The sequence below is a fragment of the Chiloscyllium plagiosum genome, chromosome 18 (genome assembly GCF_004010195.1).
Source record: "Chiloscyllium plagiosum isolate BGI_BamShark_2017 chromosome 18, ASM401019v2, whole genome shotgun sequence".
NCBI lineage: Eukaryota > Metazoa > Chordata > Chondrichthyes > Orectolobiformes > Hemiscylliidae > Chiloscyllium > Chiloscyllium plagiosum.
The window spans coordinates 3,569,578-3,584,365 of NC_057727.1; the positions used below are offsets into that span (position 1 = coordinate 3,569,578).

At 43.9% G+C, this 14,788-nt stretch overlaps 1 protein-coding gene across 2 annotated transcripts in view; it reads right to left on the reverse strand.

Moving 5' to 3' along the window:
* Positions 1–14,788, reverse strand: part of eefsec (eukaryotic elongation factor, selenocysteine-tRNA-specific) — a 418,279-nt gene that overhangs the window by 132,641 nt on the left and 270,850 nt on the right. For both annotated transcript variants that reach the window (XM_043707583.1, XM_043707582.1), the window contains one exon: positions 9,388–9,544. In XM_043707583.1, the coding sequence (XP_043563518.1) occupies positions 9,388–9,544 (157 nt within the window). The remainder of the gene's footprint in view (positions 1–9,387; positions 9,545–14,788) is intronic.

Sequence of the window (14,788 nt, forward strand, 5' to 3'; positions counted from 1 at the left end):
TCATTCTCATGTTTCTCACATATGCATAAAATGCCTTTGGGTTATCCTTGATCCTTCATGCCCTCTCTTGTCTCTCCTAATCCCTTTCTTCAGGTCCCTTCTGGCTATCCTGTATCCCTCCACTGCTCTGTCTGAACCCTGTTTCCTCAACCTTATTTAAGCCTCCTTCTTCCTCTTTACAAGAATTCAACCTCCCTCGTCAACCAAGGTTCCCTCACACGACCATCTCTTTCCTGCCTGACAGGTACATACATATCAAGGACACGTCGTATCTTTTCCTTGAAAATGTTCCACATTTCCACGACATCCTTCCCTGGCAGCCTATGCTCCCAACTTATGCTCCTCAGATCCTGTCTTACAGCATCCTATTTACCCTTCCCCCAATTGTAAAACCTACCCTGTTGCACGCACCTATCTCTCTCCATAACCAAGGTGAAAGTCACAGAATTGTGGTCACCATCACCAAAATGTTCACCCACTTACAAGCCCATCACTTGTCCCGGTTTGTTACCAAGTACCAAATCCAATATGGCCTCCCCTCTGGTCGGGCAATCTTCTTCGCTCCAATCAGAAAAGACCTAGCTCCCTCAACCTTTCTTCATAAGACACACGCTCCAGCCTAGGTAGCATCCCGGTAAATCTCCTCTGCATCCTCTCTGAAGCTTCCACTTCTTTCCTATAATGAGGCAACCAGGTCTGAACACAATATTCCAAGTGTGGTCTAACCAGGTCTTTAGAGAGCTGCAACATAACCTCGCAGCTTTTAAACTCAATCCCCCTGCTAATGAAAGCCAATACACCATGCACCTTCTTAACAACCCTATCAACTTGGGTAGCAACTTTGAGCGATCTATGGATATGATCCTCAAGATCCCTCTGTTCCTCCATACTGCGATGAACCCTGTAATCTGCGTTCAAATTCAACCTTCCAAAGTGAATCACTTCACACTTATCCACATTGAACATCAGCTGCTACTTATCAGCCCAGTTCTGTATCCAATGTCCCGTTGCAACCTACAACAGCCCTCCACACTATCTACCACTCCACCAACCTTCATGTCACTGGGAAACTTACTAACTCAACCTTCCACATCCTCATCTAAGCCATTCATAAAAATCACAAATCACTTTCTGAATGAACCTTGTCAAACGCTTTGCCAAAATCCATGTACACCACATCCACTGCTCTACCTTCATCAATGTGTTTTGTCACATTCTCAAAAGATTTAGTAAAATCGGTGAGGCATGACCTGCCCCTCACAAAGCCATGCTGACTTTCTCTAATCAAAGTATGGTTTTCCAAGTAATCATAAATCCTGTCTCTCAGAATCCTCTCTAATACTTTGCCCACTACAGACATAAGACCGACTGATCTGTAATTTCCAGGAATATCTTTATTCCCTTTTTGAACAAGGAAATAATATTTGCCACCCTCCAATCATCTGGCACTACTCCAGTGCACAGTGAGGATGCAAAGATCATCGCCAAAGGCGCAGCAATCTCTTCCCTCGCTTCCTGTAGTAACCGAGGGTATATCCTATCTGACCCAGGGGATATATTTATCCTTATGTTTTTCAAAATTATCAGCCTGCCTTCCTTCTTAACATCACTCTGGTTGAGCATATCAGCCTGTTTTATGCTGTCCTAAGAAACGTCAAGGTCCCTCTCAGCAGTGAAGACTGAAGCAAAGTTCTCATTAAGGACCTCCCGCACCTCTTCCAACTCTAGGTACAAGTTCCCTCCACTATCCCTGATCGGCCCTACCCTCACTCTGGCCATCCTCTTCTTCCTCACAGAAGTGTAATGGTTACTGAGACGAGTTTTCAACTCCAGAATGATCTGGTTCTGGTAGGATATGAATCTCTGTTCATTCAGAGCATCAGACTCAGCCTTGGGTTTACCAGGCCAATGACATGACCACTAACCAACTCTCACTTGTTTAAACAACAACCTCATTGACCAAGTCCCCCCTCATATCCCCTTTGGCCCGGTGTCTACTGATTTGGATTATGGGCTGTGAAGCTTCAAGTACTACTTTGCTTTCAGATTAAAGATAATGTACAAGACTCAAAATGTTGTTTGATGTTTGCAGTGGGGAAATTAAATATTTCTGACTGCAAGCACACAGCTACAGTGGGAAGACACCATCCCCCCTCCCACCCTCCCAGGGTCAGTTACAAGGTGGTTCAATCTCAGATAAAGTTTCCTTAACAGTATGCCAAAAATAGACAACAGCCCAATGATTCCTTCTCCACCTGTCTAACATTTCCAAATTCCAGAACTATCCTTCAGACAGAGTTTGGCACTTGAACACCAACTCAGCATGGTTTGAGTACAGGAGATTAAGATAATTGAGGTACATAAGATACAGTTAAACAAAAGACAGGAGTAGGCCCAGCTATCTACCTATGCTTTAAAAATATCCAAAGCCTGAACATTTGTCACCTTTTCAAGAAGAAATTTTCAAAGGCTTGTGTCTTTCTATAAGAAAACAAGTTCACCTCATCTCTGTTTTAAATGGAAGACCTTTATTTTTAAACAGTCAACCTCTTATTCTTGATTCTTCCACAAGAAGGACCATCCTCTCCATGTCCACTCTCTCAAGAACCACCAGGATCTTCTTTCTGTCAAATGATACTTCACTCCTCTGAATTCCAGCTGGATATAAGTCTAGCCTGTCCACTTCTCCTCATCAGACAACACATCCATTCCGGGTATTCATTTGTTAAATAAACACAGCATACTGTGGTTGCTGGAAAACTAATAAAAAACAGAAAATGCTGGAATAACTCAGCAGGTCTGGCAGCATCCAGGAGAGAGAGAGAGACACAGAATTAATGTTTTTAGTCTGATATGACTTTTCTTCAAAACTGTCTGAAGAAAGAGTTTGGAATAAAAGTCACATCAGGCTTGAGACGTAACTCTGTTTCTTGCTGTACCTGGAAATTAATCTTTACCAACTGCCTAAAACTAGAGGGCATAGGCCAGAAGTCACACAACACCGGTTTTGGTCCAAGCTGCTCCAAAGCTTGAGATTTCAAGTAAACCTGCTGGACCATAACCTGGTGGCATGTGACTTCTATCCTTGTCAATCCCAGTGCAACACCGGCACCTCCACATGGAGGGCATAGGTATAAGGTGAGAGGGGAGAGAAACAAAAGGGTCCAGAGGGGCAGTTTTTTCACACATAAGGTAGTGAGTGTCTTGGAGGGTTGCCAGATGTAGCGGTTGGCGCGAGTACAATTTTGTCATTTAAGAAACATTTGGACAGGTACATGGATGGAGTAGGTATAGAGGGACATGGCTGAAAATGTGTTGCTGGAAAAGCGCAGCAGGTCAGGCAGCTTGCAGGGAACAGGTGAATCGACGTTTCGGACATAAGCCCTTCCTGAAGAAGGGCTTATGTCCGAAACGTCGATTCTCCTGTTCCCTGGATGCTGCCTGACCTGCTGCGCTTTTCCAGCAACACATTTTCAGCTCTGATCTCCAGCATCTGCAGACCTCACTTTCTCCTCATAGAGGGACATGGACCAAACACAGGTAAATGGAAGCAGATTCATTGTGAAAACTAGGCGGCATGGACAAGATTAGATTAGATTAGATTAGATTACTTACAGTGTGGAAACAGGCCCTTCGGCCCAACAAGTCCACACCGACCCGCCGAAGCGTAACCCACCCATTCCCGTACATTTACCCCTTTACCTAACACTACAGGCAATTTAGCATGGCCAATTCACCTGACCTGCACATCTTTGGACTGTGGGAGGAAACCGGAGCACCCGGAGGAAACCCACGCAGACACGGGGAGAATGTGCAAACTCCACACAGTCAGTCGCCTGAGTCGGGAATTGAACCCGGGTCTCTGGCGCTGTGAGGCAGCAGTGCTAACCACTGTGCCACCGTGCCGCCCACAAAGGGCTGAAGGGCCTGTTTCAATGCTGTAAACCTCTATAACACTATGACTTTAATGTATGCACAAGAACACCCAGGTCTTTTTAATTTCAAATCTCTACAATCTCTCACCATTTAGACAATATACATTTTCAGTCTTCCTGCCAAACTGAGCACTTCCTTATTTTTGTGTCAAGAGTGTGGTGCTGGAAAAGCACAGCAGGTCAGGCAGCATCCAACTTAGATTAGATTACTTACAGTGTGGAAACAGGCCCTTCAGCCCAACAAGTCCACACCGACCCTCCGAAGAGCAACCCACCCAGACCCATTCCCCTACATTTACCCCTTCACCAAACACTACGGGCAATTTAGCATGGCCAATTCACCTGACCTGCACATCTTTGGACTGTGGTAGGAAACCGGAGCACCCGGAGGAAACCCACGCAGACACAGGGAGAATGCGCAAACTCCACACAGAGAGTCGCCTGAGGCAGGAATTGAACCTGGGTCTCTGGCGCTGTGAGGCAGCAGTGCTAACCACTGTGCCACCGTGCCGCCCACAAGGAGCGGGAGAATCAACGTTTTGGGCATATGCCCTGCATTCCTGTTGAATTTTCCCACATTCTATTCCATTTGCCAGCACCTGGCCACTCACCTAACCTTCCTACATTTTTTTATAACCTCCTTCAATCCCCTTCACAACCAATGCTCTTCCTAAGCTGCGTGGAGTTTCTGTGCCCACTCATTGGTGGGCTAATGGTCCTGGAAGCCATGGCCATGCATGGACTTCAGTGCAGCAGAAAATAAAACAAGGGGGAGCATAGTTCACAACTTACGTTTCAACCTATTTTGTGTCATCAGCAATCTAACAAACATTCCAGCACTTCATCCAAGTCCTTTATATAAATTGTAAATAGTTGAGGTCCCGGCACTGACCTCTGTGGCACACCACTTATTACATCGTGCCAACATGAAAAAAGATTTCTTTCTGCCTCCTTTCTGGATCCTGTTAGCCAGCCAGCTTTCTGTCTGTGCCAAGGTGTGAGCCCGACGCTGTGAGCTTTCCTTTTCCACAATAACCTCTGATGTGGCACTTTATTAAACGATTAAAGAAAGTGATAAGGTGGTTGGGGGAGAAACTACTTTATCTGATGGTGGTGGGATGCTAGTCCAGACAAGGGTCATTGCCATAAAGTTAATAAATTGAAGTTAGGCTATGCAGAGGTGACATTAGGAAGATTTTTACATAAAGAAGCATTGAAACTCTCTTTACCCCCAAAAGAAGCTTTTAAGGCCAGGGAGTGGGGGGCATATGAAAATGAGAATGATCGATTTTGTACAAAGTTCTTTCATGTACAGGCCATTTAGCCCAATAGCCCACACTGGTGCTTACACTCCACACCAGTCTCTGCCCATCCCCCTTCATTTCACGCTATCAGCAGATTCTTCAATGTCCATCCCAGTATTAGGCTGATCTGGTTTCCCTTTGCATACATCTGTACAATGTTCTGGCATTCGGAGTAATTAATTCATCAACTTGCCAAAAGCTTTACTAGACTGCCTGGTCCCTTTTACTTGTAAAAACAAATTCATTTGAATTAATTTCAAATGCGAGATTAGATATTAGCAAACTTTACACATTAGGGGAATGCAATTACTAAACAGAAGTCAGTATCAGCAGAAGGAATCTCACAGAAAAACAAATATTTATAAGATGAGGATGCAATGATAAAGTTAACACAAGCACAGCCAAGCAAGATTATTTTTAAAACAACAGCTATTTGCTGCCTGATGGCCCATATGTAACAGAACTGCTGGCTTCAATATGAAGTCTAGTAACTCTCCGAATCCCAGGTCTGATACTTAGGCTATTGTACACTAGTTGTTCACAGTTGGGAGGCAGTTGCAGTTGTCTTAGCATCATAATTGAGGGCAGATTTGGAGACACAGGCGTTCGACGGGGGTGTACAAAGTTAAACATCGCACAACACGAGGTTGGAGTCTACACACTGTAAACTTTTGCTTTAAATTCTGTGTCTGACAATTGTATCCTCCACAACCACCTGATGAAGGAGCAGCGTTCCGAAAGCTAGTGCTTCCAAATAAACCTGTTGGACTATAATCTGACGTTGTGTGATTTTTAACTTAATTGAGGACTGGTTGATCTAATGTTACATCAAATAGTGCCTTAGAGGAAAGATAGGTTGGGACACCGGTGATTTCAGAGACAAGTCATGCTGTAAAGGACATCAGAGAGAGACAGGGACAGTTCTGGATAACACTTAGGAGAATGCCAAATCAGACATGCATTGAGTAGCAGAGGATTTCAGAGGGTTGGTCAAAGTCACTGTCAAAAAGCTAGATTTAAGGTGGCCTCTGATGTTGTTGAGAGGAAGAACAAAAAGTAGTTGAAAGAAAACATTTTGGGAGGCAGGGAGACGCAAAGTTCATGGTGGGCTGTGACTCACTGTGAACAGAGTCCTCCAGTTTGATTAGATTCCCTACATTGTGGAAACAGGCCCTCGGACCCAACAGTCCACACTGACCCTCTGAAGAGTAATTCACCTACATTTATCCCTGACTAATGCACCGAACACTCTGGACAATTTATCATTCACCTAACCTGCAAATCTTTGGACTGTGGGAGGAAACTAGAGCACCCAGAGGAAACCTACGCAGATACCGGGGGAATGTGCAAACTCCACACAGACAGTCGCCCGAGGTGGGAACTGAACCTGGCTCCCTGGCACTGTGAGGCAGCAGTGCTAACCACTGAGCCACCGTGCCACCCAAACCACCACGCAGCCCTTCTTCAGGGGTTTGTTTCCGGCTAAGATGGCTAGCCAGACAGGGAATGGTCAATGGCTCCTACCAGTTACCCACCTGTCTCCCACAGCTGTGTTCGAGTCAGATACACCCAAAGTAGTGGGAACATGGTGGTCACCAATGCCTTTGCAAAATTTCTGTGACACTTGGACACTGGAGTATATCATAGATGTTGAAAATAACATTTTTATTTTGTTTCACATTTTGTATTATTTCTGTGCACCTTTATTTTTTACATTACAACCAGGATTTCCAGTTTGGGTCATGAGATGAATGGAAAAAGGTGACTGCAGACCCTCACTGCTCACTGTGTTGGGCACATTATAACACATTTCCAGACTTATGGGTCTTTAACACAGATATTCGGACCCAGAGATAGGAAATCTATCACTGCCCAACAAGACCTCTTGAATAAATTCTCAGTCCCTCGTGAAGAATCGAACCCAGTTGGCAGCAGTGAAAACACCAAATCCTAACCAACAGGAACACTTGGGAGGGCAAACAGTACTTACATTCACTTCTGGGTGGACACAGAACACAAACCTTTCAGTTAACACTGTGCTGGGAGCAGCAACCAGAGATTCATTTTGGTGTTAGTAGAATTAATTAATCTAAATTTAGGACAGTGGGCAGGTTCCCAATGCTGAAGCAATAACTCAGTAGTAGACATAGCATCTGAGTCAGTAACTACCGATGCCTGCACGGGGAGTCAGAGTTGGAGCACAGAGAGAGAGAGAGAGAGAGAGACAGAGAGATGCAGTAACAGTTAGAGCTGCAGAGACAGACAGAAGAATGGCTCAATTTTAAAGCAAGTGTCTCCCATTCGACTTGGAGCAGGAATTTCTTCTCTCAGAGGATCATCAGTCTTCAGAGAGCAGTGGAGGCTGTTTCTTTGCATATATTCAAGGCTGAGTTAAGACAGATTTTTGGTTAGCAAAGGAGGCACAGGTTATGGGGAATGGGCAGGAAAGTGGTGCTAAGGCCACAATTAGAAAGCCATGATCTCATAGAACAGATGATAAGACTTGAGGGGTCATATTGGGTTTCCTCTTTTCTGATTCCTTATTATTCTTCACCAGCTATAAATGGATACTTAAGTACATGTTAATTTATTGACTAGCTATAACTAGGATATTTGTCATTTTGAAAACACACAGCAAACAGCCTATTTATTCAGCAAAGACAATCTACCGAAAGAGAATCTATGAACTACAGCAAATAGAACTCATGACTGGAACCAAAGCACAGTCTCCTGATAGAAGCTGGATTAGTTTTCCAGTAAAATGCAGTCAGTGGAGGATGTTACATAATCTAAAATATGTGCATAAAATCAATCCCTGGGGTTTGGGTAGCGTAGATAAGGAGGAAGATTTGTGAAGTGATCAAGAATAAAAGGGCACAGATTTGAAGCAACTGGTACAAGAAAAACTGACATGGGAGGGAACTCATACAGCAATTGATTAAGGTCTGTAATGCACTGCCTGAGACTGTGGCAGAGGCAGGTTCAATTGAAACATTCAAAAGGAACTTGCATGGTTATCTGAAAAGAAAGACTATGTATGGTCCCAGGGAGAATGCATGAAAATGGCACTGAGTGAATTGCTCATTCAGAGAGTCAGGGGTGACAAGATGGGCCAAACGTGTGCACTAGCAAATCATCAAAGCATTCAGACCCACAGAAAAATCAAAATGTCAATAATTCAAAATTCAAACATTCATACTTATAAATAAATGACATTAATACATATCCGACATCACAGAAGTCGGGACTGAGCTTACCAGATTGGCACTTTTATAGGATCCCAACAGTGTGGAAAACATGCCTTTCAGTCCATTGAATCCACACCGACCCTCCGAAGAGCATCCTACCCAGACTCACCCCTGTACCCTATCACCCAGCATTTCCTATGGTTAATCCACCTAGCCTGCACATCCCTGACACCACGGGCAATTTAGCATGGCCAATTCACCCTAACCTGCACACCCGTGGACTGTGGGTGGACACTGAAGTACCTGGACACAGGGAGAATGGGTGGAACCTGAAGGTGGAATCGAACCTGGGACCCTGGCACTGTGAGGCAGCAGTGCTAACCACTGAGCCACCGTGCTGCCTAGCTTTATGCTAGGTGGCTGTCAAGCCTTGTTTGGTATGACTGTAGCCTGCTGGGTACTGTTGCTGCAAGCAGTGGATGTTGTCAACCATCCCACATATACCACACATAGCTGAAATCTTTTTGCAAACATGATATTCCTTAAAAGATAAATAAAAATTCTATATATGAAGGGTAATGTTTCTGAAGCAATTGTGCACACATGTTTGAATTGTAAGAGATTCTGCCATACATTTTTGTGCTGTATTTACATGGCCTCCACACAAGCCTATTTTAAATGTAAAACGTGTGGGTGTATAATTGGTGGTTGGTAGGTGGTGAGTTAATGATCTCGGCTTTGTGAGCAGTGCTGAGTGAAAGACGTAGACAGAACATGGGAAACTAAAAAAAACAGAAAACAAAATCACGGGTTGGGATTTTTCAGGCTTATCACTTGAGCATCCTTTTCCTGGAAGTGACACCATATAGAAAAGACGTTGCTGCTGTCACGTAGAAGGGTTGAACGGCTTCCTTCTGCGATGGATCAATGTTTAAATTCCTTAGTAAAGTAGGCACCTACCTGGGATTCTGACTTTAAATTTCCCACTCTGCCCAAAGCCTCCTTCGATCACTCCAGCTTCTCCTGTGGACAATTTCACCTTCATCCCAACAAACAGCTGCATGTTAGTCTCCTTCTTGAACAGCGAGCGGCCGATGACATTATAATCATCTGAAACCTGAAGGGGGAAAAAGCAATAGCCTCAGCAGATAGTTAGCCTCATTGGGTGAAATGTGGTTGTGGTTGCTTTGAGCTGGTGCTTAGGGGACACGGTCTCACAAGCTCTCTTCATTTATTCTTCCTGTGCTTAATTCACATACCCTTGCACCAGGCTCACAAGGCCATAAAAAAGCAAAGCCAGCACTCCACACTATTTCGACAAGGACAGAAATGAAAAGGATAGAAGCTATTGCTAATTCCAAACACAGTTAAAGTGAAGGGTAACCCGTTGACGGATGTTAATCAATTAATCGCACCACTTCCTGAAGTTCAGTGTTTTGGGTATAGGCACTGTGGCTCAGTTTGCTAAAACACCTATCCATTAGTAACAGGACGGACTGAGACTGAGCCGCTGTGGTGCCTTGATCCTCACTTCACAGAGGAGAATTGGTTTACCGAGCAGTGAGATGCCACCAGCGTGGGTTCAATTCCCATCACCACTTTGAGGTTACCATGAAGGACTCTCCCTTTCAACCTCTTCCTTCGCCTGAGGTCTGGTGGCCCTCAGGTCAAATCACCCCCAGTCACTTCTCTCTCTAATGAGACAGCAGCCCCATAAGACTATGGCGACACAAAACAACAACAGGGGAGAGTTCAAACCTCTCCTGCAACAATGGGAAACTGGGCATTCATTAAGACGATGGATTAGAAATCCATAAGGATCCCCTGGTGCACCCTGAAATTCTATCAGGTCTGCTCACCATTTCTGAGTTCACCCAAATGCTTGATGAAATAATTATGCCCTTTTAAGGGGCTGTCGCCCAGTTAATTATTCATTTGTTTCAAAAGGGTATAGAAAGTGGACAGGTGGGACACTGAGTAGTAGATCTGAAAGACTGCATACAAGAAAATAAAATTGCTGTTGGGGAAAAGCTCCATGCCTTAGATGCTGACTCACCAACTGGCTAAGATTTATTTAACAGTAATCCTAAACTTGGTTAGATCACTCCTGGGTGACTGTGTACAATTCTGGTGGTCAAAAAGTGATCTCTAGGTACTGGAGAAGGTCCAAAATGGACTCACAATACTGATGGCACTGATGTGAGATTGTAGCTATCAGGAAAGGACCAACAGGCAAAGAGGTTTTTCTCTGGAAAAGAAAAAGCTTTGGGATGGCCTAAGAAAGGTGTTTAAAATCATGAAAGGTTTACTTAGCGAAAGAGCAACATCCTTCAGCAGAAGACTGCCACTGAGAGATCAAATGGGGAGATTTAAAAGAAACATCTTTATCTAGATAGTGTGGAACTCATTACCACATGTTGGTGAAACAAGTAAACTTTTGGAAAATAGGGAAAACTGGATAAACTCATGACGATGGTAATAATAAGATTATGACAATAGAATTAGAAGATGAAAGATGATCCACAGCAGCATAAATACCACATGGGCATGATGGGCTGAATGGCCTAGTTCTATGCTGTATATTCTATGTAATTCAACAAACTGAATTTCAGAAGATTCTTGACTGTAAAGGAGTGCTTCAACACTGTCCTGACCCTGTTCTTAATGAGCATTTACCTCAACATATATTCCAACAGGAATAACAGGACTGGTCTGTGATTAGGATGAGGATCCCAGCTTGACCTTTTTCCATTTCTCACTGGTTTTATGCACCATAAGGTCAGAGGCCAAAGTAAATTGTAACTTCCTCACTGCTCCATAACCTGAGGGCAGCCAAGTGCACCAGTTCTGTACTTGTCAGTTTTCTGGTCTTTTATAGCCCATGGAAGTTACTGAGTAATACACTGAGCATTAGACAAGGGAATTACTGGAATTTCAGCATCTTTTGGAATTAAAAGTCTAGTGATGACCATGAAACCATCGTCAGTTGTGGAAAACTTAAAATCTTTTCACTAATGTCCTTTAGGGAAAAAATTCTGCTGTCTTCACCTGGTCTGGCCTATGTGTGATTCCAGAGTCACAGCAATGGGCTGGCTCTTACTGTTCCTTGGATGCTGCCTGACCTGCTGCGCTTTTCCAGCAACACATTTTCAGCTCTGATCTCCAGCATCTGCAGTCCTCACTTTCTCCTCTTACTGTCTCTTACCAGGCCTAGTAAGTAACTTGGTTGAATCAATCAAGTGGAAGTCTCAAAGAAGAAATGAAACCAGATAGCCCACCTGGCATTGACTAAGGCACTCAGAAACAACAATGGCAAACACAGCTGATTGACCCTGCAAATTCATCCTTACTAACATCTGAGAGCCAGTGCCAACATTGAGAGTGCTGTCTCATAGACAAGTCAAGCAAAAGCCTGTCTTAGCTATGCTCATGGAAACATACCTTACCAGAAATCTTCCAGACAGCACCATCTCCATTGTTTTCTCCATATGTCCGGCCCTATAAGCTGAAAAGCAGGAGTAGGCCATTCTGCCCTTCATACATACTCTAACATTTAATACGATCATGGTTGATCTCATCTTAGCCTCAACTTCACCTTCCTGCCCCCTCTCCAAAATTCATCACTCCATTACTAATTTAAAAATCTGTCTATCTCCTCCTTCAATTTATTTAGTGCCTTGGAATCCACTAAACTCTGGAGGAATGAATGCCACAGATCCACAAATTTGAAAGTAGGGATTCCTCCTATCTCCGTTTTAAACCTGCTGCTCCTTACCCTAAAACTATGACTTCTCACTCTGGGCTGCCCTACATGAGGGAACATCTTCTCTATGTCTACTTTGTCCATCTCCTTTAGCATTCTACAGACATCAATTTAACCTCCTTTCAGTCTTCTAAGCTCGAGTGAGTATAGGTAGAAAGAGGCATCAACCTCTCATAAGACAAGCTCTTCATTCCTGGAATTAATCTATTAAACCTTCCCTGAACTGCCTCCAATGTAATTAACATCCTTCCCCAAGTGACCCAAAAGTGTACACTGTACTCCAGATGCAGTCTCACTAACGGAGAGAGTGAGGACTGCAGATGCTGGAGATCAGAATCGAGAGTGTGGTGCTGGAAAAGCACAGCAGGTCAGGCTCCATACGAGGAGCAGGATGCTGCCTGACCTGCTGTGTTTTTCCAGCACCACACTCTCAACTACAGTCTCAATGGTGCCTTGTACAGTTGCATCAGTCCTTCCCCACTTTTATACTCTATTCCTTTAGCAATAAATGCCAAAATTCTATTCTCCCTTCTTGTTACTTGTTGCACCTATATACCAGTTTTCTGTGATTCATGTACGAGGGCATCCAGATTCCCCTGCACTGAAGCACACTGAAGTTTCTCTGCATTTAGATAATATGTTGCCTTTTTATTCCTGCAACCAAAATGGATATCCTCACACATGTCCATGTTAAATTCTATCTGCCACACTGTGGCCCATTCACTGAACCCATCCAAATCCACTTATCAATTTCTTATTTTTTTCATTTCAACTTACTTCCATATGTTCTGGTGTCATCTGCAAATCTGTCTTTAGCACACTGTATCGCTGCATCCAGGTCATTAGTATGAATCGTAAATAGTTGGGATCCAAGGACCGAGCCGTGTGGCCCCTGACCAGTTAGATCTTGCCATCCAGAAAAGGATCCATGTACACCACTCTCTGCTTTCTGCTGGCTCATCAATCCTCCATCGAGGCTAATGTATTACCCCAAACCATGTGACCGTATCTTGTATATTGACCTTAACTCATGTATTAACCTTTTGCGTCGCATCTTAGCAAATGCCTCCTGGAAATCCAGATATACTACATCTACATGATCCCCACTATCCATTTTGCTCATTACATCTTTGAAGACTCTAACAAATTACTCAAAAGAAGATTATTCTTGATAAAAACATGCTGACTCTAATAGATTGCATTTTGACTTCCCATTACCCTACTACCAGCAGGTATCATTAAGTCTATCCACCGCACAGTCTTTGTAGAGACAAAGTTAAAAATCACATGAAGCCAAGTTATAGTCCAACAGGTTTATTTGGAATTACAAGCTGTCGGAGCACTGCTCCTTTGTCAGGTAGCGAGCTGACAAAGGAGCAGTGCTCTGAAAGCTTGTACAAGTACACGATCCTTTATCCGAAATCCAAAAAGTTCTGAAATCCAAACTTTTTTGTGGGAGTGCAGAGCATCATTTTGGCATGCAAACAGTTGACCCAACTCCACACCCACTCAACCCATGTCACTCAGATGTGACGCGGCAGCGGGGCCCAGCACTGGCAGGCACCAACTGTGTCTCAGTGCTCGTACTATTCACACATGCATCTGCTATTAGGCAATTTGTTTTATTTCACTGTGAAAATGTCATTTATTCCAAAATCCGAAAAATTTCAAATTCCGAGAAACAACTGAGCCGGAAGATTTCGTATCTGTACTTACAAATAAACCTGTTGGCCTATAACTTGGTGTTGTGTGATTTTTAACATCATTCAGACGGACAAGGGCAGCAGATACATGGGAACACCACCAACTGTAAATTCCCCTCCAAGCTTATCCTGACGTTTGGAGAGGTGATGGCCTCGTGGTGTTGTCACTAGTATATTAATCGAGAGACTCAGTAATCTTTTGGACACTCTGGTTCGAATCCTGCCATGTCAGGCAATAGCAATTGAATTCAATTAAGAACCTAATGATGACCATGAAACTGTTGCCAATTTTGCAGCAGAGAGCGGCGGGAGCTGGGCAGAAGTGAAGTAGGAGTGCAGAGCTGGTCGGGAAGGTAAGTGATTGATATTTGAGTGGGTGTGTTCTAGACCCCAGGTCCTACAAAGTAGGGCCTCCCTCCTATCCTCCTCCTCTAACCTAACTTTAAAGTCATAAGACCATAAGACCATAAGACATAGGAGCCATTCAGCCCATCGAGTCCACTCCGCCATTCACTCATGGCTGATGGGCATTTCAACTCCACTTACCCGCATTCTCCCTGTAGCCCTTAATTCCTTGTGACATCCCTCTGTACTTTGGCTTTACGAATTTTCTCACCGTTTAGAAAGTAGTCCATGCTTGTATTCTTTTTTCCAAAGTGCAAGACCTTGCATTTGCTCACATTGAATTCCATCAGCCATTTCCTGGACCACTCTTCCAAACTGTCTAGATCCTTCTGCAGCCTCCCCACTTCCTCAGTATTACCTGCCTGTCCACCTAACTTTGTATCATCGGCAAACTTCGCTAGAATGCCCCCAGTCCCTTCATCCACATCATTAATATATAATGTGAACAGCTGCGGCCCCAACACTGAACCCTGTGGGACACCACTTGTCA